General features: G+C 43.9%; 1 protein-coding gene across 1 annotated transcript in view; it reads right to left on the minus strand.

The window, feature by feature from the left end:
* Positions 1-12,727, minus strand: part of LOC103195251 (L-gulonolactone oxidase) — a 44,707-nt gene extending 31,980 nt beyond the window's left edge. Inside the window, exons 1-5 of the mRNA XM_042780673.1 lie at positions 12,722-12,727; positions 12,535-12,636; positions 10,718-10,843; positions 9,103-9,197; positions 2,347-2,437 (exon numbers count right to left, since the gene is read on the minus strand). Of these exons, the coding sequence (XP_042636607.1) occupies positions 2,347-2,437; positions 9,103-9,197; positions 10,718-10,843; positions 12,535-12,636; positions 12,722-12,727 (420 nt within the window). The remainder of the gene's footprint in view (positions 1-2,346; positions 2,438-9,102; positions 9,198-10,717; positions 10,844-12,534; positions 12,637-12,721) is intronic.
* Between the last annotated feature and the right edge of the window lie 10,869 nt (positions 12,728-23,596).

A 23,596-nucleotide genomic window follows, 5' to 3' on the forward strand; every position in this document is an offset into this window, starting at 1 on the left:
GAGATTTCAAGAAGTATTAACAATGAAAATTCTATGGATCACAACAGTCTGATATGCAACTGCTCATAGGAATGGTGCAGGACCTAGCAGGGCTTCATTCTGTAGTGCATGGCATCACCATCAGTCAGGGGCAACTTGATGGCAGCTAACAATGACAACAGTGAATTACGTTTTCTTTCATGGTGCTCAGGAAATATGAATTAAAAAAACAAATGAATCCCTTATAAATGGCTTTTGGGACTATTTTGATCAGAGTGCTACTCTGGGACTGAACCACATGGGACACAGTTCACAACAGTCACATTTAAACAATGTTTATATGATTATCTACTGGCATCAGATCCACTGCAGCTGCAGAGCCCTTGTATAGCTAGTTGGAAGGAAATTTAACTGATCAATATGACCCAACCCCCAAGAATGCCGAAATGTCTATAACACAGCCTGTGGACTCTGGAAAGGGCCTCAGAGATCTACTTGTTTGCAAGCAAAGCCAAAACAAACATTTATTGAGCATTGGGTCTTTGGGTGATGCAAATGGTTAACACCCTTGCCGAATCAAAAGTTTAAAGGTTTGACTCTACACCCAGGGGTGACTTGGCAGAAAAGCCTGGTGATCTACTTCTGAAAAATCAGCCACAATTGGCAACACAGTTCTACTCTGAAACACATGAGGTCCACGAGTCAGAGTCAATTCTACAGCAATTTTTCTTTTCTCTTTTAACTGTGAGTACTATTCTGAGTGCCTTACACTCAATGCCATGCCTATCCTCATTTTCCAGGTGCCAAAACAAAGGTAGCCAGAAGTAAAGTGACCTTCCCCAGGCCACACAGGCAACAGTGGTGGAGTTGAGATTTAAAGTCCCAGGGATTAGCTATGATGCTCCAGTAGCCAGAGACCAGAAGGCCCATTGCATAGATGAAATCCTGCAGGCAAAAGCATACTGTGATCTGTGGGGGTTAAGCCAGCACAGTAATTCTTATGTATTACTGATAAATGAGTCACTGCCTCTGAGTATATATATTCTAGCAAGCCTGCTCCATGACAGCCCAGCTTGGCCTATTAAGAGGACCTTCTTTCCTAGTGTTGAAAGCTAAAGAAGTATACCAATGTTCATTGCAGCACTATTCACAACAGCCAAAAGGTAGAAGCAGCCTAAATGTCCACCAATAGATGAATGGATAAACAAAGTGTGGTATATACATACAATGTAATACTATTCAAACATAATGAGAAATGAAGTCCTGATACATGCCACCTCACAGATGAACCCTGAAAACATCATGTTGAGTGAAATAAGCCAGACACAAAAAGACAAATATTGCATGATCCCATTTATATGAGACCAAAGTTTAATAGTGGTTCCTGGGTTGGAAGAGAGAGAAAGGGGAACTCTCATTGCTTAGGGGGCATGTAGCTTCTATTAATGGTGATGAAATAATTTGGAAAAGGATAGTGGTGATGGTTGTGCAACAAGATGAATGTAATCAGTGTTACTGAAGTGTGTATATGAAGCTTGTTGAATTGTCAAATATTTTGTTATATACATATTTACTATAATAAGAAAATTAAAAAGTCTGTCCTCTGAAGGGTGGCTTCCTGATGGAGGTATCCTCTGCACGGTCATTTAGTTGGCCAGGCATTTAACACATGATCTCATTTACTCTTCATGAGTTGAGGACTAGTCCCTCTACACCCACCTCATGAAAACAGAGATGTTCAGAGAACTTACTTGAATTCACACGCCCATGGGTGGTGAAGCTATGGTTTGAACCCAAGTCTGAGTCTAAAACCTGTTAACCAGTTCATCAAACTAGGTTCTCACCAAGTGTGCTGCATGATTTTTTTTTTTTTTAAAGGTAAGGTGCCAATCCCAGATCTACATGTGCTGGGCTCCTCATCAGGCAGCCTTGGGTTCTATCCTAACACTGCACTTGCTAACCTGGACCCTGGAAAGGCCCTGCAGTTGCCTGGCTCCCAGCTTGTACCACTCAGATGAGGTACTGTCGTTGCCCTGCCAGCCCTGTCCCACATAGTGGCTGTGAGGCTTGTGTGATGCAGGGGATGGGAAAGCACTTTTTGACTGTTACACCATCAGCACACACGAGGGGACCTTCAGTACTAGTGCCAGTAGAAGATAAATTGGGATTAGAGAAGGAAATGATTCTTTTGGAGAGCACTGATTGAGTCTCCATGAGAGGGAGTGGGTGGTTTCAGGCCCACATGGAGTTGAGCTGTGAATCAGTGTTTTCCCTGATTTCCTAGGAGCTGAAGTGAAGGGAACTTCCTTCCACCCATCTGTTCAACTCAGCAGAGCTGCAGGTTGGCTGAGAAGCAGACGGACTCACCTGAGTGGCCAGGATGCCATGCTTGATCCCCGTGTTGTGTGTTCCTGACCCAATGACACCAGCTGCAGTCACATCTGACACTGCTCCCAGGCTGGGCCCACCAGGAAGAAGGAAGGGGGACATAAGAGATGGTTAGGTTCCTGTGGGGCAATAGGCACCCTTGGGTTGAGGTCCAAGGCCCTTCAGACCAGAATAGGTTATTCATCTCCTGCCTGAGTTCCTGTCCCAAGTATACCAGGACTTGACTTGTGTAAGCTTGTTAGACTTGGTAGATTCTTCTCTCTGAGCCTCAGTTTCCTCATCTTCTAAATGCTTCTTAGAAGGGAGCATGGCAAGACTTACTTGGGATTCACATACTTTGGACATGTCATCAGGAGGGACAAGTTCCTGGAGTTGGACATCATGGTTGGTAAAGTAATGGGTCAGTGAAAAAGATCAAGACCCTCAATGAGATAGACTGACCCAGTGGCTGCAACAATGGGTTCAAGCATAGAAACAACTGTGAGGTTGGTGCAGGACTGGCAGTGTTTCATTCTGTTGTACATAGAGTTGCTATGAGTTGGAACTGACTTGACAGAACTTAACAACAAGAACGGAGTTTAGCAGGGTCTTCTCTCCGAGCCTCTGTTTCCTCATCTCAGTGCCCTATCAGGTGAGCAATGGGGTCAACATTGAGCTCCGAATGGGTTTCTGGGGTTTCGGCTCCCTAAAATACCTCCTTCCTCCATCCTTCCCCCGACCAACAGTGTCTTCTCCACCAACTAAAGTCAAAAATGCTTTGGCTAAGACTTCTTGATACAGTTTATCAAGGCCTACAAAATTTCTGTGGAAGTGACTTTGCTCCAATCGCACATCTCAGGAAGGTTTGAAGAGGTGAGGACCTCTCTTAGCAACAAAGGAAGAAAATGAAGTACGTTCTAGTTCCCCTTGTGCTCAGAAATCTTTTGTGAGCTAATGACTTTGGGTAAGGCTTTTATGTCAGGCCTTGATTTCTTCATGTATCTGTGGAGGTTATGGTAACAATCAAATTAGGGAACACGTAAAACACCCAGCACAGTGCCTGATACAACCTATTTTGTTCCTTTCCTCTTCCCCTATGTGATGGCTAATTTTAAGCATCAGCTTGGCTAGGCTATGGTTCCAATGGTTTGACCAAATACTAGACTAGTTGCTATTCCATAATGTAATCTAACACAATGTAATGTAACCATTTTCCATAATCTGTACAATGTAATAAATCAGTTAAAAGGGAGTTTCCCTAGTGTGTGGTCAGCCTCCAGGATTCTGGCAGAACTAACTCTCTCTCTCTCTCTCCACTCTGCACTCTTCCTATCATCTGATCTAGGGATCTTGGGATGCAAGCCTGCAGGAGTCTCCAGCATGCCACCCGATCTATGGATTTTGCACTTGCCAGTCGTCTACAATCATGTGAGCCAATCCTTTGAAGGAAATCCCTCTTTCTCCATATCTATATCTGTCTATGTAAATATCTATCATCAATTTATCTATTTATTGTCTATCTCACTGATTGTGTTTCTTTAGAGAACCTTGACTAAGACACCCTTCAACTCACCAGCTACAGATTCCCTGTAAGCTCCACAGCATCCTTGAAGCTGTGGACTCAGCAAACTCTTCCATCCCCCTAGGATTTACAAGATGGAGTATCCAAACTCCATTTAGAAAGACAGATGGCATTTGTATAGTCAGCTTCTTGAGGAGGACGGGGTCCCCAGGGGAGGAGAGAGACAATATGAACAGGTCACAGAGATGCTTCTGGACCCAGAAATTAATGCTTGTAATTAATAAGAACATATTTCTTCCTGTTCTCATTGGTCACGGACTCTGACCCACTATCTGCTCACAGGCCCCTGCACACTCCACATGGTTTCACTCTGTTTTTACTCATACTGTTCCATTTGCCTAATCCCTTCCATTCTCTCTTTATTCTTTTTATTACTACTCATCTTTTAGGAGCCAACTCAGGGGCCCCTCCTGCATGGATCCTGCCCTGATTATCCTCCCCTCACATATTCATCTACACATATTCATCTATCTGCCAAACCTGAACTTGGGGCCTCTTTGGTACCCCATGATATTAGAACACATCTTTGACATTGAAGTTATTACACTGCACTATGCTTACTGATGTCTGTGTCTCTCTGCCACATTTGCTGGGAGCTCCTTCCATTTGGGGTCTAAGTTTTATTCATCTATGTCTCTTCAGGGTCTGAATAAGGCCTACACATGGTGGATACTCTGTATGTGTTTGAGCTGCCATAACCAGTTGGGGAAGTAAGAACAATATCCACACTGAAAAGACCAGTGATTCTCAGGGTCTGTAATAAGAAAGCTGGGGAAAGCAGACCACTCACATTTGAAAATCAACCATAAGCTTCCATGGATGTAATTTCCATCTACAAAGAGATTGTTCCTTGAGTGCCCCAAACACCTCTGCCACCTATTTCCAAGGTCAAAATCCTCCAGTTAGCAATTCACTCCTCTTTGGTTATGTTTGACTCCTTTTTCAATGGAAATCCTTGATATTAAACCTTCTCAGTCACTGACCCCAAAACTTATCTGTCAGTTTGCCATTCTGTGGTGTATTGCATGTTGCTGTGAGGCTGGAAGCTATGTCACCAGTATTTCAAATACCAGCAAATTCACCCATGGTGAACAGGTTTCAGAAGAACTTCCAGACTAAGACAGACTGAGAAGAAGAATGGGGCCATTGACTTCTGAAAAAATTGACCACTGAGAAACTTATGAATAGCAATAAACACTGTCTGATATATTATTGAAAAGTCTTATGAATTAACAGTGAAGCATTGTCTGCTATAGTGAAGAATGTACAATGTATGAATCTAGGAAAATTAGAAGTTGTCAAAATGAAATGAATGCATAAAGATTGATATCCTAGGTGATAGTAAGCTGAAATGGACTGGTATTGGCCATTTTGAATCAGGCAATCATATGGTCTATTATGCTGGGAATAACAAATTGAAGAGGGATGGTGTTGCATTCATCATCAAAAAGAACATTTCAAGATCTAACCTGAACTACAACACTGTCAGTGAAAGGATAATATTGACATACCTACAAGGAAGATCAATTAAAACATATATTATTATAAATTTATGCACCAACTACTAATGTCAAAGAGGAAGAAATTGAGATGTTTACAAACTTCAGCAGTCTGAAATTGACCAAATGTGCAATCAAGATACGTGGATAATTATTAGTGCTTGGAATGTGAAAGTTGGAAACAAAGAAGAAAGATCAATAGTTGGAAAAGACAGTCTAGAAATGATACCAAAGATTGCATAATAGAATTTTGGAAGGCCAAAGATTTATTCACTGCAAAAACCTTTTCACAACAACATAAATAACAATTATATATGTGGACTTTACCAGATGGAACACACAGAACTCAAATCAGCTACATCTGTGGAAAGAGATGATAGAGAAGCCTCAATAACTATCAATCAGAGCAAGGTCAGGGGCTGACTGTGGAAAAGACCATCCATTACTCATATGGAAGTTCAACTTGAAGCTGAAGAAAATGAGAACAAGTCCATGAGAGACACAACATGTCCTTATGTATTTCCCATATGAATTTAGAGACCATCTCAAGAATTGATTGGATGCACTGAACATTAATGACCAAAGACAAGGCCAGTTGTGAGGTGACATCAAGAGCATCACACAAGAAGTTATTAAAAAGGTAGGAAAAAAAGAAAAGACCAAAATGGATGTCAGAAGACACTCTGAAACTTGCTTTTGAATATAGAGTAACTTAAGTGAATGGAATAAATGATGACACAAAAGAAGTGAGAAGAAGATTACAAAGGGCAGCTAGAGAACACAAAGCATTATAATGAAATGTACAAAGGTCTGGAGCTAGAAAACCAAAAGGGAAGAAGGGAAGCCAAAAGAACAGACGACAAAATTCAAGCCTTGAGTTGCAATTCTGAAGGATTCTATGGGAAAAATACTGAACGATGCAGAAAGCATCAAAAGAAGATGAAAGAATACACAGAGTCACTGTACCAAAAAGAATTGATTGATGTCCAACCATTTCAAGAGATAGCATATGACCAAGAACCACTGGCATTAAAAGAGGAAGTCAAAGCTCCACTGAAGGAACTGGTGAAAAACAAGTCTTCAGGAATTGATGGAATACTTACTGAGATGTTTCAACAAACAACTGCAGTGCTGGAGGTGCTCACTAGTTTTGTCAAGAAATTTGGAAGACAGCTACCTGGCCAATTGATTGGAAGAGATCCATATTGCAAAGCAAGGTGATCCAACAGAATGAGAAAATTATTGAATAATATAATTAATATCACACACAAGAAACATTTTGCTGATGATAATTTAAAAATGGTAGCAGCAATATATTGACAAAGAATTGTCAGAAATTTAAGCTGGATTCAGAACAGGCCATGAAATAACGGATATTGCAGTGTAGTAAATTACATGGTATAGCTTTTCTAACCATAGTCTCTGTAACTCTCATCAGATGGATGAGACTATGCAATTTAAACTCCTGATTGTTAAAGTTATTTCTGTTGGAGCAGCAAGAAGTAATCTAATTTTCTGGGAAAGTTCACTCTCTCTCAGATGTGTAGAATTCTGATGTTGGGATTGGTTAGTTTTGCCACTCTGCCAGGCTTAAAATGAGGCCTCCTACAGGCAGGGGAAAGGAGTCTCTGACTGTTGGCTGAGAGAGATGTGCTGACAAGAGACACACACTGCTGAAAGAGAGACTGAGAGAGACTGTCGGCTGAGAGGGACTGCTGGCTGAGAGGGACTGCTAGCTGAGAGGGATTGCTGGCTGAGAGAGACTGCAGGCTGAGAGAGACTGAGTGCCTTCTTGACCTTGAATTGTAGCCTGCTGCTTTCCTAATAAACCCCATAATCTGTGAGTTCTATGTAGCCACTGCAGCAAATTATCGAACCCATCAGAGAAGTGGTGAGTGCCATGGGAGGGACGGTTGGTATCAAGGTTGGCAAGAGGGCTGGAGGGTGGAGGCATGTCTGGCCTCATAGGAAAAGCCCCCGGGCTGTTGATAGGGATTCTGTCTTCCTCTTGTGGAGTTAGAGGAGGTCAAAAGATGCCATCTCCTTGCCCCTTTAGCAGATATCATTGCTGATATCAGATGGATCTTAGCTGAAAGCAATAGTATAACAATGATGTTTACCTGTGTTTTATTGACTATACAAAAGCATTCAATTATGTGGCTCATAACAAATTAGAGATAACATTTTGAAGAATGGGAATTCCAGAACTCTTAATTGTGCTCATGAGGAACATGTACATACACCAAGAGGCAGCCGTTTGAATGGAGCAAGGGGATACTTCATGGTTTAAAATCAAGAAAGGTTGTACCTTTTCACTATACTTATTCAATCTGTATGCTGAGCAAATAATCTGAGAAGCTGAATTATATGAAGAATGCAGCATCAGGATTAAAGGATGATTCATTAACAACTTGTGATATGCAGATGGCACTTACTGATGAAGATCAAAGACTACTGCCTTCAGTATGGATTACCTCAACATAAAGAAAACAAAAATCCTTATAACTGGACCAACAAGTAACATCATGATAAATGGAAGAAAAGATTGAAGTTGTCAGGGATTTCATTTTACTTGGATCCACAATCAATGCCCATGAAGTAGCAGTTGAGAAATCCAGTGATATATTGCACTGGGTAAATGTGTTGTAAAAGACCTCTTTAAAGTGTTCAAGAGCAAAGATGTCACTTTGAAGACTAAGGTGCTCCTGACCCAAGCCATGGAATTTTCAGTCACCTCATATGCATGTGGAAGCTGGACAATAGATAAGGAAGACTGCAGAGAACTGATGCATTTGAATTTTGATATTGGCAAAGAATATCGAAGATACCATGGACTGCTAGAAGAATGAACAAATCTGTCTTGGAAAAAGTACAGCTGGAATGCTCCTTAGAAATGAGAATGATCAAACTTCATCAAGAATGAACAAATCTGTCTTGGAAAAAGTACAGCTGGAATGCTCCTTAGAAATGAGAATGATCAAACTTCATCTCATGCACTTTGGTCATGTTGTCAGAAGGGACAAGTCCCTGGAGAAGGATATCATGCTTAGTAAAGTAGAAGGTCAGTGAAAAAGGGGAAGACCCTCAACAAGATGGGTTGACACAGTGACTGCGATGACAGGCTCAAGCATAGCAAGGACTGTGAGGATGGTGCAGGAAAGGGCAGTGTTTCGTTCTATTGTATGTAGGGCACCTAAGAGTTGGAGTTGACTTGACAACACCTAACAACAGCAATCACTGACCTCACATTTGAATGGAAGGTCTAACAAACCCACAAATGTGTATTCTAGGAAGCCCTGTGGCTCAATCACAGTGCTATTTTGTTTCTCTGGATAAATATTCTGCATATTCTTCTGCTTGGATTCCTAGAGTTATTTGCTGCAAGTTTTAAGGCTTAATCCAGTAGTTTCCACCTATGTGCAAGTCTGTTATTTAATGTTCAGATCATTTATGGCCTTTAAAATGTTTTTTTTTTTTTCTATTCACACAACATCCCCTAATTCATGGGAATGGAAGGAAATGCCCATGTGGGGGGAAGAATGGGGATCTGGAGAAAGGGCCCATGCCCTAGGAAGAAGTCCTTGCTGTTCCTGCCAGATCCTGAAGAATGGCTAAGACCAGGGCAGGGGTGGCAGGAGCACTGGCCCACCCAGGAATGGAGGGTGGGGCTCTTACTTGGACATGGCTAGGCCATGCTTGTCCAGTTGGGAGTGCAGGTCAGCCAGGAGGATGCCAGCCTCCACAGTCACCTGCTTCTTCTCCTTGTCTACCTGCAAAAGACCAGCACAGGCTGGGAAGAGCTGGGCAGTTACCCAATCCTCACCCCTGCAGCCAGGCTCCAATAAGGATGAATGTGTCTGTCCTAGCCTGTGGTCAGCCTGTGCCACTTCCCACTGCTGAGGGCCAAAGCTGACATGGGCAGATCTCTTGAATGCTGGGGCTTTGGGATTATTCTGCATAACCTCTTCTTTTCCCAAGTGAAGAAAACGAGGTCCAAAGAGAAGGGACTTGCCCAGGGCCACCCAGCAGAGCTAGGAGTTGAATTCAGGTCTTCTAATTGTTAGACTTGTACCTTTTCACCAACCTCCTACTCATTCCACCCCACCCCCACCCAGCATGGGAAAGTGGGATTCCTGCCTGTAGTTCTGCAGTGTCATCAACTAAGGAGGGCCTATTCTTGCAGGGTCTTGACTTTGCTAGGTGGTGCTCAAATTCTCTACTTCTTATTCTCACTTTGGCATGATTTAGGCAAAGACTAAGAACGGAAGGGGAAAGGGAGGAGACGTTAATCTATGTGGTGCTTGTCACATGCAAGAGGAGTGCTGCCTTGCAAGATCCTCATGGTGTCCTTGGGAGGTAGGAAGTTTCCACAGGGAGGGGACAGAGATTCAAGGACTTTAAGCTACTTGTCCAGGGTCACACAAACATTGGTAGCAGAGCTGAGAATCCACATCTCTTTGATATCAAAGCACAAACTCATTTCATTGACCCGGAGCACAGAGCTCAGTAAAATCAATTGCTGGAGCTCAAACTTCACTAATTAGCGATCAGAGTTAATTACTGCCATGACTGATGCCTTGACTAGAATGTTATGTAAGAGGTGGAGGCTATCAGCCTGAGCCAAGAAGGAAATATTAGAGAAAAACCCAGACCTCTGTAGCATGGCTAGGGGGAGAGGTGGTTATCAGGCAAAGATGATGGCTTAGGGGAGCTGCCCCGGCAGGTCAGAACAGAAGTCTTGATGTGCTGCACACCTGTCTGGCACCTGGACTCACTGTCAGGCATCTCGCAGGCACCCATCAAGTGTGGCTGAATTGCATGGACTGTATCCCAGAATGGGGCTTGGAATCATAGTTCCAGTTTGTGCCCAGCTCTGCTATGAATTGGCTGTGCAATACTAGGCAAGTCATTCCTCTCTGACCATCAGTTTCTCCATCTGTAACACTAGCAATGTTCCACTTTAGGCCCTTCTGGATTTGTCATTGAGAGTCTATGTTTTGGAGGTTTGACTAGATGCTCCACTTTTAGAGAAGTAGAGAGGGGTCCTTGGCAGGAGAGAAAGGTAGTGGACATCCTCTTGATGGCTGCAAGGGGAAATACAGACCTGCCTCTTGTCAGGGGAGGGTTCAGGTGAGGGGTGCTCAGGGACGGTCCAAGAATCATAGTGTCAGTTGAGGACTTAGGGGCAAGAAGCGGATCAGGACTGTGGGGTCTGGGATGAAGGCCTGGATGGAGGCAGAGGCTGCCTGGCTTTGGGCAGACAGAGTTGGGAGCTAAGGTTTCAACATACCTGGAGGACACGGTTCATCTTGCCCATGTGGATCATGAAGCCATCGGTACAGGCAATGTCTGAGGGTGAGTGACCACCGCCTACCACCTTCACCCGCTTGTTCTGCTGTCTGGCTAGGGCTAGCACCTGCCAAGGCAACAAGCACATGGTTCAGGCCCCGGCTCAGAGCTGGCTCAGGTCTGGCTCAAGCCTTCCTCTGTGTGGCAGCCAGAGAGGGGAGAGGCTGGCCTGCATGATGAGTGGGGGCTTCATGCTATGCAATCCAGGCCTCCAGCCTAGGCCAAACTTGACCCAAGAAAGACTTAGTGGTGTGCCCTCAGCCTTCCTTCTCTACAATGGCAATGATGGTGGTGACTCTGACAGCCCTTACACACACTCATGCACATACATCACATACATGTGCACACACTCTCGCACTCACACATGTACATACACACATGTACATACATGCATCCATAAACAGACATACCCATGCATATAAACATACATGTACCCATACACATATGTACATGTGCAGTCAGCTCACCGATGGACACTCATGCACATATACACATGTACACACATGCATGCATAAACATACATACTCACCCATGCATACAGACATGCACATACCCAAATATGTGCACACATGTATACACACTGTCACATGCACCCATGTACAGACTCATGCATTTACACATATGCATGAACACCATCTAACACACACTCACCCCTGACATCCAATAAAACCAAACTCACTGCCATCGAGTCAGATCCAACTTATAGCAACCCCTCCTTGGGTTTCTGAGGTGGTATCACTATATACTCTTGCACATTCTCACACATGTATATAAACAAGTGCACACACACACACTCTCTCACAATCCATACATGCTCAGAATAAATTCTCCCTCCTCTGTACTTCATTAGTAGTGGTAAGTCAACTTTTGCATCCTGTTGAGTTATTTGTGTACACATCTGTCTTAGGTATAAGACTGCAAGCCTTTTAAGGGAGAGATTAGGTCTTGGTCATTCATTTATTCAACAAATATTTATGAAGTGCTTCCTTTGTGCCAGTTACAGTGTGGGTGCTGGGAATACTACAGAACAAGACAAGCATGGTCTTACACCCTTATAAAGAGAACAAATTAAAAAAATTCAAACCAACAAAATAATTGCAAGTTATGAATATGCAATGAAGGAAATAAACAAGAGGCTAAGATAGAGAAAAACAAGGAACTATTTCAATTAACCAAACCAAACTCACTGCCATCGAGTCAATCCTGACTCACAGCGACCCCCATTGGAGCTCCAAGGCTGTAAATCTTTATGGAAGTAGATTGCCCCATCTTTCTTCTGCAGAGTGGCTGGTGGGTTTTTGAACTGCCAATCTTCTGGTTAGCAGTCAAACACCTTAGGCACTACGCCACCACAAAAGGTGGTAGGGAAACGCTCTGAGGAGGTGAAATTTACCATGAGACCTAAAGGATGAAAGAAGCTAGATATGTGAGAAGAAAAGGGATACGCACTCCCGGCTGAGAGAACAGCAAGCACAAAGGCACTAAGTAGGAAAGAGCTTGGTTTGTTCAGTGAACTGAGACTCCTGTGGCTACTGAGTAAGGGTGAGTTGGAACTGCAGGAGGCTGGGGAAACAGGTCCAGATGATGCATGCTTTGTGAGTCAGGAGTTGTTGGGGTTTTGTTCCAAGAATAATGGAAAGCCTCTCAAAAGTTTTAGGCAGGGAAGTTACCCAATTCACTGAACATTTTAAGAAAAGCACTTTTGCTGGAGGTCCCGGGGCTGGGCCATTCCTCATAAGCGCTGAGACGGACACTCACCTCTCGGATCTCCTCCACTGATGTGGGCTGATAGTACATCTCTGGGCAACAGCCATAGGTCCTTGCCCAGTTTTGGAACTTGACCCCTTTGTATCCATGGACCTATGCCAGAAAAAAGTCAGGTCTCAGCAAGTGAGCAGCTGCAGCCTCCTGACCCCCATTGCACTGTCCTGTCACCCTCACCCACCACCATCATTGCCATTGTAGAGAAGGAAGGCTGAGGGCACACCACTGAGCCTTTCTAGCATCTTTGGGAAGATCAGACATTCCTTGGGAGCTCTAAAGCTTTGTGGCTTGGTAAAGTGCCTTCTGTTGTCTCCTCCTTGACATCTCGTGGTCAGACGGGAGGATCAAAGAAAACTCTTCTTAGGCAAAGGGGAATAGATAAGATTAGGTGGAGCCTGGAGAAAGCAGGATTCTGGGCTCCTGGTTCCTAATTCAGAGCACCTTGGGGAGGGCCCAGGTAGAAGGTGTGATCAGGCCACATAGGGTGGTTAGGGAAAGGACTGCATGGACTGCCCTCACTGCCTGGGAAGGACGGTTGCAGGCATCTCCAACAGGAAAGGTACATGCCAAGAAGACTGTGTGGGTCCAAAGGAGTCCACAACAGCCTCTAGCCACAGCTATGGATTCCTGAGAAGGAGAAGGAGATGTCCACTGTGTGCCAAGGCCCCTCTACATATCTTATTTAAACCTTACACTAAAGTCATGGAATAGGTAATAGTACTCCCATTGTCAAGAGCAGAAACTGAGCTGAGACAGGTAAAGTAACCTCCCCAAGCTCACAATCGCCAACTGCAGTTCAACCCAGGTCTTTCTCTCCTATAGGAATCCCAAACCCAGTCTCCCCAGAGCCTCAAGTCCAATTCAAGGTGGTTCCCCTAACCTCACACCTGACCTAATTTTGGAAGCCCCAGATCACAGGCCCAGCCTGGAAGCAGCCTCACGGGGCTGACTGGTTGCATCAGGTGCCCCTACCATGGTTGCAGCAGTCAGTGAGTGGCCTTGGTTGAATCCGGCTCTCTCTGGGAACAGTGCGCTGGGCAGCACCCAAGCAGGCAGCACACAGCTTCAGCGTGGGACTCCCTCAGGGCCGACTTTGCAATTGCCGCACACAGAGGGGCTTTGGGGCCTGACAGAGGTGTGGGTAAACAATGTTGCAACAGGCTCCACTCCAGCAGGATTAAGGCTGTCCCTGCAAACAGCAGCAGAGGTCTGCCTCCTGTCCTGGGCAGGAGATGAAAGGTCAGTGTTTAAGGGGTGGCTGCTCTGCTCCTGGAAGCTTCCTGAGTTCGGCTCCTAACCTTAGGGATTCTTGAACCAAAGGACTGCCCAGCCCTTAAACCAAAAAAAACAAACCCATTGCCGTCAAGTTAATTCTACCTCATAGCGAACCTGTATCAAACCAAACCAAACCCACTGCCATGGAGTCAGATCTGACTCATAGCCACTCCTCCCTGGGTTTCCGAGGCAGTATCACTACGGAAGTAGATTGCCCAACCTTCCTTCTGAGGAGTGGCTGGTGGGTTTGAACCGCTAGTCTTCTGGTTTAGCAGTCACATGCCTTAGGCACTACACCACCAGAGCAGAGTAAAATTGCCCCATAGGATTTCCAAGGCTATAATCTTTACAGAAGCAGATTGCCACATTTTTCTTCCACAAAGCGGCTGGTGGTTTAAACATTTGACCTTTTGGTTAGCAGCTGAGCACTTAACAATCACACCACCAGGGCTCCTTCCAGACACTCAGCTGTGCCCTTTATATCAAAGGTCAGGGGACAGTGTGATCCAGTGAAGTTCTAGAGGCTGGAGGCTGGCCAGGTTACCTATATATCCTGGCTTGGAAGGAGGGTCTCTGTGGTAGCATGTGCAGCTAAAGTCTAAGTCCACATGTGTACACATTGAGTTCATTGGTTACTGGCTAGCCACTATTAGAGAGATATAACTGGACATTGGTAGCTATAGCACAGGGAGGCAAGTGACACTTAGCCAGGCAATGTCTTCTAGTAGAGATCTTCCCTTCCCCTGACCCACGTGGTGAGGGAAAGAGTAAGGCTTTGGTGCAGGCAGACTTGGATTCCTAATCCATGCTTTGCCAATTAACCTTTGTGAATCTCTGTTTTCTCCTCAATAAAATGGAGACAATTTTATATATGCGAAGCACTTAGTCTGGGGCACAATAGGTATTTGAAATGGTAGTAAGCTCTTGCATCTGCCCCCACAGCTACGAGCTTGCTGGTAGTAGTGATGACCTAACATACAAAATAGCCTCAGAAAGAGCACCCGGACCCAGAGGCACAAAACCAAAGGACACTGAGGTTATATAGTCTGAGATTTTCCAGGGAGGTCAGCCTTCAGAAAAACAGAACCAGCCTGGTGTTGATGCCTTCCAGAGCTAAGAGATAAGTCTCAAAGTCACGAATTAAGGGCTTCTCTTTGTCCTTTTCAGGGTTAAAGTGACCTAGACTGGGTAATCTACTACCATAGAGATACTACCTCAGAAACCCAAGGAGGGGTTGCTATGAGCCAGAAATGACTCGATGGCAGTGGGTTTTTTTTTTTTTTTTTTCCAGTCCTTGGGAATGGAATGTGTACACGTGGTCATAAGCTCTAGCTTAATCAATGTGCATGAACTGTTGAATGTAAAACAAATCTGCTTAGTAAATTTGCACCCAAAACATGCATGCGCACGCACACACACACATCACGAGGTACAGTCTTGAAAATGCTGGGGGAAACAAACAAACAAACAAAAAAAACCTTTAGCTTAACCTATATTAATCCTGTATTTGACCACTGGAGGTGGGTGGACTTTTACAGTATTCTGAAACTCTGTCCATTCCCTGCTTATGCACAGGTGATTAAACTCTTCTCTCCTCTCTTGGTGTGACTGAATTTGTTTTGTGTCACTCCGGGCATGGGCCCACATTTTTGGGTAACAGTAGGATCTTTGGGAAACTGGTGTCTGTGTGTGCATCCTTAGCTCAGTGCCTTGTACCAAGCCAGGACCCACTGCACATTTATGCAATGAACAAATTAGTATGTCACTGACCATCTTGGTTTATCAGATCTTTCCAACCTAAGAGCTGATCACTAGTGGGAAACATGAAAAAAAGGTCTGGAGGCTTGGGGGAGGAAAGGCTGGGGTGGAAGGATGGAGCTTGGAACCAGATACACAAAGAGAAGTTCTGGAAAGGGGGAGTCAGAGTCACACTTGTGTCCCTCAAACCAGTATCTGCACTAAGCTGCTGCTGTGTGTGTGTGTATAAGCCTGCACCTCTCGATGGCAAACATAAACACTGAGGTAGGAGTGGAAGCTCATGTATGTGAGTCCACAAGGCTGAGGTCTCTGATGCCGAGGGAGGCAATGAGACCACTCCCCATACACAGCCTTTGCCCTCCAGGGCTGCCTGCTCCATTGTCTTAGGGAAGACAACTGGGGAACCTCCTCATAGAACCTCAGACTCCCTGCCTGGGAAAGGGAGGGCTTGGGCAGTGGTGGGGTGGGGCCTGGGGTCTGGTTTCCTCCTGTCCCTTCTGCACACTCACTGCCCTGGATGGTGGCTTTGGGGGCTGTGACCAACACATAGGTCCACATCAAGCCCCTGGCAGAAGATGCATGGGAAGGAGAGGAGGGAAGTGTGAGGTTCAACCTGGTACCACCCAAATAAATAATTGGCTTCCCACTCCTCCTTCATACCTTGTACCAACTTTAGGCAAAATATGTCTTATTCTTCACCCACAAATTCCCCTTCAACTAAGTTTTACCCTTTCTGTGAATGCATTTCTGAGCCAGGGTATTTCAAAAGTCTGTTGCTGGGTGACATGGATTAGGGCTTTTGTCATCTTTTTATGAATGGCTCCCTTCCCTCTTTGGCTGAAATTCTCCAAATGCAGGGATCTATGCACGAGGTGTTCTTTCTTCACCTTGAGTTCTTCCCCGACCCCAAGCCAGTCACATAAATTTTATAAATTGCTTTTATCGAAAAAAGTTATTTGAAAAGAAATACTCAAATCAGCAAAAATGGTGTGTATCAATTAATTCATGTCTCCTTCGCCCCTTGGACAAGGGAGATAGTTTATTGTTCAGTTCCTGTCTGAAGGACTTGACTTGTTCAATAAGTGCTAGGTCTTAACTTTTTCAAACATCTGTTGGCAAGCAATATTAACTTCCTAGTTTCAATAATTACTGAAGCTTGTTTTTAGATTTTCTCCTCTTCCAGAGTTGTTAATCAGTGAAAATGAGCTGCTTTTTCTGAACATTTTATTGTGGCTTGGGTGAAAGTTTACAGAGCAAATTAGTTTCTCATTCAACAATTTATACACATTTTGTTTTGTGACATCAATTGTAATCCCCTCAATGTAACAGCACTCTTCCCACTTCCTTCCTGGGTTCCCACTTCCTTTTGTCCATATTTCCTGTTGCTTCCTGCATTCTGAACTTTGTTTTTGGGCAACTGCTGCCCTTTTGGTCTCCTATGGTTGATGGTTCTGAGGAGCACATTCCTCCTGGGTGTTACTGTTCACTTTACAGGCCTCTTGTTTGGCTGAAAGAAGATTTCTGGGAAGGGGTTCAGTTCCAAGTCTGAAGGGTATCTAAGGGTCATAATCTTGGGGACCCCATCAGTCTCTATCAGACCAGTAAATCTGGTCTTTTTTTTTTTTTTTGTATGATTTTGTATTTTGTTCTACATTTTTTTCCCACTCTGTCCAGAACCTTCTATTGTGATCCTGATCAGAGTGGTCAGTAGTGGTAGCTGGGAACCATCCAGTTCTTCTGGTGTCGGACTAGTGGAGGCTGTGGCTCATGTGGTCCATTAGTCCTTTGGAGTAAATATTTCCTTGAGTCTTTGGTCTTCTTCATTCTTCATTGCTCCAGAGGGGAAAAGATCAATCATTTTATTTTATATGGCCACTTGAAAGCTTTTATGACACCATTTGCTACTCATCAAAGTAGGATGTGGAACATTGTCTTTATGGACTGTCATGCCAATTGATCTAGATGTCCTCTGAGACTACGGTCCTAAGCCCTCAAATTCAATGACTCAGTCATTCAAGGTGTTCAGTTATGGCTTACAAGTTGTAGAACTTTGTCCCCTGTATGCCATACTATATATGTGGATATATTTGCACTATGTACAAATAAATATGTATGCAGAAATATCTGCTGCCAAACCTATATATGCTTGTAGGTGTATTCCCATATGCCATCCCATACCTGCTCAGCTCACATATCCACCTATGTACCCACTCATATTGCTATTAATGTAATTGTAGGATTGTGTATGTAATAATATTACCATTGTTGCCTTACTTACTCTTGCATACCTCCCAGGGTCTTCCTTTGCCTTGGTCATGTTGTGCTGACCTCACTCTTATTGTGTATTGCCTCTTCCTTCACCCAAGTTAATATATGTCTACTAGTCAGTGATTTTCCCTCCCTCCACCTCCTATCCCTGGTAACATTCAAAGAATGTTTCTTTCTGTGAGTAAACTTTTACTTGACTTTTTATAATAGTGGTCTCATAAAATATTTGTCCTTTTGTGATTGAGTTATTTTACTTAGCATAACATCCTCTAGGTTCATCCTTCTGAGATGTTTTATCGATTCATCTTTATTCTTTAATATTGCATAGTATTCCATTGTGTATATGTACCATAGTTTGTTGAACCATTCATCCACTGATGGGCATTTGTTTCCATCTTTTTGCTGCTTTGAATAATTCTGTGATGAACATGGGTATGTGTGTAGCTATTCATGTCATGGCTCCTATTTCTCTAGGTTATATACCTAGTAGTGGGATTACTGTATCATATGGTATCTCTATTTCTAACATTTTAAAAAATGTCGTACTGTCTCCACAGCGGTCGTACCATTTTACAATCCCACCAGCATTAATGAAAGCTCCAGTCTCCCTACATCCTTACCAGCGTTTGTTGTTTTCTGGGTTTTTGGATCATTGTTATTATTGCCTGGGTGAGACATCTCATTGTTGTTTAATGATCTTAATACAGGATACTTGTACCTAGTAAGCTAACACCAAACCACCCAAACTCACTGCCATTGAGTCAATTTTGACTCATAGCGACCCTAAGATAGGGTAGAACTGATCCAAAACTGTATGTTTCCAAGGCTGTAAATCTTTATGGAAGCAGACTGCTGCATCTGTCTCCCATAAAGTGTCTGGTTGGTTTGAACAGATAACCTTCACAGCAGCTGAGCACTTCAACCACTGTACCACCAGGGCTACTTATAACTTAACACATTTTTTAAAAAATATCTATGTTCTTATTACGAAATTTTTGAAGAATATTTAACCATTTCTAATCTGCAGATAACATCAGTCCTTGGGCAGTGCAAATGGCTAATGCCTTCGACTATTAACTGAAAGGCTGGAGGCTTGAGTCCACCCAGAGACATCTAAGAAGGCAGGCCTGGGGGCTACTTTTGAAAAATTAGCCATTGAAAACCTTATGGGGCACGGTTCTCCTCTGACACACATGGGCTTGCCATGACCCAGAATGAACTGGACAGCAACTGGTATACTGCAGATATTATTTATTTGTCCTACTCAGGTAGCTCATTCTCTTTGAAACTTGATGCCGATATGTGGTTCAGTGAGTTACCTGGTATGTCTCTTTTAGCCATGGTCTTTGTGACTCCCACTTTGTGACTGAGTGTAACTATGCAAATGTAAGGGGATTGGATAGCTTGTGAATAACGTAAATAAGGTACATGGCACCTTGTGGGGCTGGGACCATGCAAATAAGGTGTAGGGGACTCTAATGTGGGGATTGGTTAGTTTTGTCATTCTGCTAGCTTAAAATGAAGCTTCCTAGGGGCAGAAGGGGGAATCTGACTACCATCAAGAGAGAAGAGCCGGAGGTGGAGTGGAGCACGTCCTTAGACCCGAGATCCCTGTGCTGGACCTCCTTGGTAGAGAGATGGCAGGGGCGACTGGCAGAGATGACTGCAGAGGAATCAAGAGGCACAAGACAGGACTTTGCTGGCCCATGGAGCAATAAAGCTGAGGTCCTCTGGGTAGGCTTGCTGGCAGAGTGGGATGCACATAGGTTTCCCTATCTGCAACACTTGCCTGAGCAGGGCAGAGGCCAAGCCAAGAGGCCAAGGGTCAGGGAGGTATGCCTGAGGCCCAGCAGAGGGGAGAATATTCTGATCAAAGAACTGTATCCTGAGTGTTCCTGAACCTGAATTGTAATCTGTTACTTCCCTAATAAACCCCATAACTGTGAGTATCATCTGTGAGTTCTGTGTGGCCACTGCAATGAATTATCAGACCCAGCAGAGACCTAGTGAGTATTGTGGGAGGGATGGTTGGTGTCAGAGTTGGTAAAAAGGCTTGAGGATGGAGGCATGTCTGGCCTCATAGGAATAAGCCTTGGGCTGCTGATGGTGATTCTGTCTCCCTCTCGTGAAGTTAGAGGAGGTCAGAAGATGCCACCTCCACGTCCTTTTTGCAAGACGTAAAATTCATTCAACACTCATAAGATATAGTGAAGCGAAACTGACTGAAATATTCCATGACATTCAAGTTATTTCTCCAACTGAATCCAGGATGATTGAGGGAGACAATGAACTTAGAGCCATCCTCTCATCTATTCAAATTTCCACAAATTCCACTGTTAGGAGCTTTCTTCTGGAAATTTCTTCCTTTGAGTTGCATAAACAAAGAATTATTTCTGTCTTTGAAATTCTGACACAAGCTGAAATAGTCACACTGGCTCCCCAAGGTTGACATGTTCTACCTTTCCATTTTGAAACTAACACAAAAGCTAGGTTTTAACCTAGGACCTTTTACATATGTTTAAAGCAGTTATAAAATTGAGGTTACGAGCTGCCCTTCAGGTCTGGAATTTAACCCACTCATGTGGCTTCCAGCCAAGCAAGACAGGCATGTGAGGTGAACATTTACATTAGGTAGATATACTCCTTGGAGAGATCAATCATGGGAGAATAGAAAGGCTGTGTATGCACAGGCTGACAGCTGCAGGGGGGCAGGAGTGCATGGAGGGAAGGATGCAGGGAAAAGGTAAACTATGGGGAGGAAGAGGGAGGAGAGCTGTTGCCTTGTGGGAAATTGCAGTCAATGTCATGAGACAAAAGTGTATGTGAGCTGCTGTAGAGAAGATGAATTTGCTCTGTAAACTTTCACCCAAATCACAATAAAATTAAAAAAAATAATTGAAGTTATGTTTTAAGTGATTAAAATTGTAAGCTTACAGGAGTAGAAACATCACCGGTGTTTGTTCAAAAGCAGGTACCAGCTTCAAAACTCTTGTGTCTGAATATGATGAAATGTATCTATAGACCATGTAGATCAAATGATAGAATTATTCCACTCATATTTTATAAATACAAAAACTGTGAACATCCACAGTAACTGGATATACCTTAACTGTGCTATTAAAATGACGATTGCATTTGTTTCTATTCACCAGAAACCCAATATTCCACTGCAGTTTATCCAATGAATTTCTCATGGAACACATTTCTCATGAAAGCCCCAGATGTTACTAGTTAACAGCCACCAGTGGTCTTCCTTTGGCCTAATATGTAAGTGATCATCGCTTCTTTAAGGGAGCACCATTACCCTATATTGTGAAGATGGCACAGGATTGGACATTTCATTCTGTTATGCTTAGGGTCGCTATGAGTTGGAGTTCACTCAACAACAGCATGGGATATAAGAGAGAATATGTGTGCTGCCATGCTCTTCAAAGAAGCTATTTCCTTTAGCAGAGGTTAATATACAGTAAGACCTGCAGAAGCTGGAACCTGTGTAAGGTGGAAACCTGTCAGTGAAGGAAAACTCAAGTATTTTCCACTAAGATTAGTGATAGAAAAGTGGTAAGACTGCACCTCGTCAAAGGTGGAAAACTTGCAAGACCTGGAAAAACAACGCAGTCTCGTTAAGTTCTGGCTCTCACAGATCTCACTGTACTTGTTATGTCCTCTATAGTCATGAAATATAAATGAATCATTTTTAATATACTTCAAGCAAGTTCTACTTAAAATGTCTTCTGATAATGTTCCCTGTTGTTTGTTGTTGTTATGTGCCGTCGAGTCGGACCCGACCCATAGCGACCCCTCCTTGGGTTTCTGAGGCAGTATCACTACGGAAGTAGACTGCCCCATCTTCCTTCCGAGGAGTGGCCTATCTCAGTCAATTACCTGTGTCCATTGTCGCAGCAGTTGCTGTGTAGCTGAAGTTCCTCAAAGCAGGTGGGGAGGCACAGTTCTGGACAATCCTAGTATTTTCCTGAATAACTTACGTGAGTCACACCCTCCAGCACAGTGGGACCCAAGTTATAACCCACCCTAAATAGGCAAAGAGACTAGGATTTATAATACATTGCAAAATGGAGGACTATGGCTAGAAGGGTCATATTAAGCAATTCACTGCATCGCAGGCCACTCCCTGGCTCTTCTAGCCATTGGCCCTTTCATACTTGAAGGATTAACTTGCCCCTCTCAATCATTTTACCAGTCCCAAACAGTCATTAGCAATTTGCCCTGTCCTTCAGTAGGGCAAAGAGTCCTAAGGGTGAAGTTACTCAGGTACCAGCCATTCAGGTCTGCTGCAAGTGTCCATCTGATCTGGTCAGGTACTCATCTTCACCCTTTCTGGCCTCTGATAAAATTTAACTGAGAGAGTATTATTCCCTTGCTCTGAGTTTCTCTTTAGGTATCAGGATAGTGTTAGATTTCCTCTGCTGCATAACCAATTTTTTCATTACCTTCAGTTATTACTTCTCCTTCCTTTCATTTGTCATTTGTTTTTACCCAAACTGGCAGTTCAAACCCACCAGTCACTCCTTGGAAGGAAAGTTGGGCAATCTATTTCTGTAGTGATACTGACTCGGAAATCTGAGGATGGGTCACTATGCGTCAGATCTGACTCGATGGCAGTGAGTTCGGTTTCTGGTTTTGTCCCAGTTTGGGAGGGACATCAAATTCAGCTGCTGTGTCAGTCAGATTACTTGTAGCAAGACCAGTCTAGCAAGTGCTTCTCCCTTAGTCCACTCTCATTCACGTTGGGTAGGGTTACATATGTATATTAGTAGGCTATGTTGACCATTGGGCAATGCTGCAGTATTCATTATCAACCCCAACTGTGCCAGACTGGGGGGGGGGGGAAGGTATAGTCCATCCCATAAGGCCCTTGGGAAATCTAGTGTACAGGTTCAGGGGTATAGTCACAGTCTCTTGCTTAGGGATCACTTCTGCCTCTGGTATGCACAACTGCATCCCAGGCCCTGGGACCACAGCTTCTGGCAGGACAAAAAGCAATTTCAGGCGATGTGGGGAAGAACTGTACAGTGGAATCAGCCCTCACCCCCAGAGAAACATAGGCATCTGTCTAGTGGTGATCCTCCCTTTGCCCCCCTCACATTGAGTGTGAGCACATACTCATGAAGGCACGTGGACCAGTCCTTCATGCCTTTCAACAGCCCATTCCAATTCTTTATCAAATCATTACTCTGAGAATGGAATGCAACATGGTATGTCCATTTAATATGGTGTTTCTTGGTCCACTGCTGCAACCTATTGGCTGTAAAGTGTGTTCCTTGGCTGGAGGAAATATAACTTGGTGGCCCAAAGTAGTACAATATCTTTTGCTCCAATTCTTTAATGATGTTTTTGGCATTTGCATCTGTCACGGAATATGCAAAGCCTAGTCCAGAGTAACTATCTATTCCTGTAAGGGCACATTTGTAGCCATCTGGTGTCACTGGCATCATTGGTCCTATATAATCAACTTGCCAGCTATGTGCAGGGCCTTCCCCCCAAGGAATCTGCCCTATAGCCATGTGTAACAATTGTCTTTCTTGCTGATAGAATAGTCCTTATTGGCACTCTGTACCTCAGAGGCTGCAGGAGGGATGTGTCTAGATTCAGCCCATCTCTGCATTGCCGCAGCACCCTAATGCCCACTCATTTCATGGACCCCAATTGGCCACCTCAAGGGGGTGTACCAACATGTCCACTTGCTGATTCCAATAGCCTTCTGATCCAGGAAGGAGATTCTTCTGATGGACAT

Source organism: Orycteropus afer, unplaced genomic scaffold (genome assembly GCF_000298275.1).
Source record: "Orycteropus afer afer isolate SDZICR_OR568_19922 unplaced genomic scaffold, OryAfe1.0 scaffold00053, whole genome shotgun sequence".
NCBI lineage: Eukaryota > Metazoa > Chordata > Mammalia > Tubulidentata > Orycteropodidae > Orycteropus > Orycteropus afer.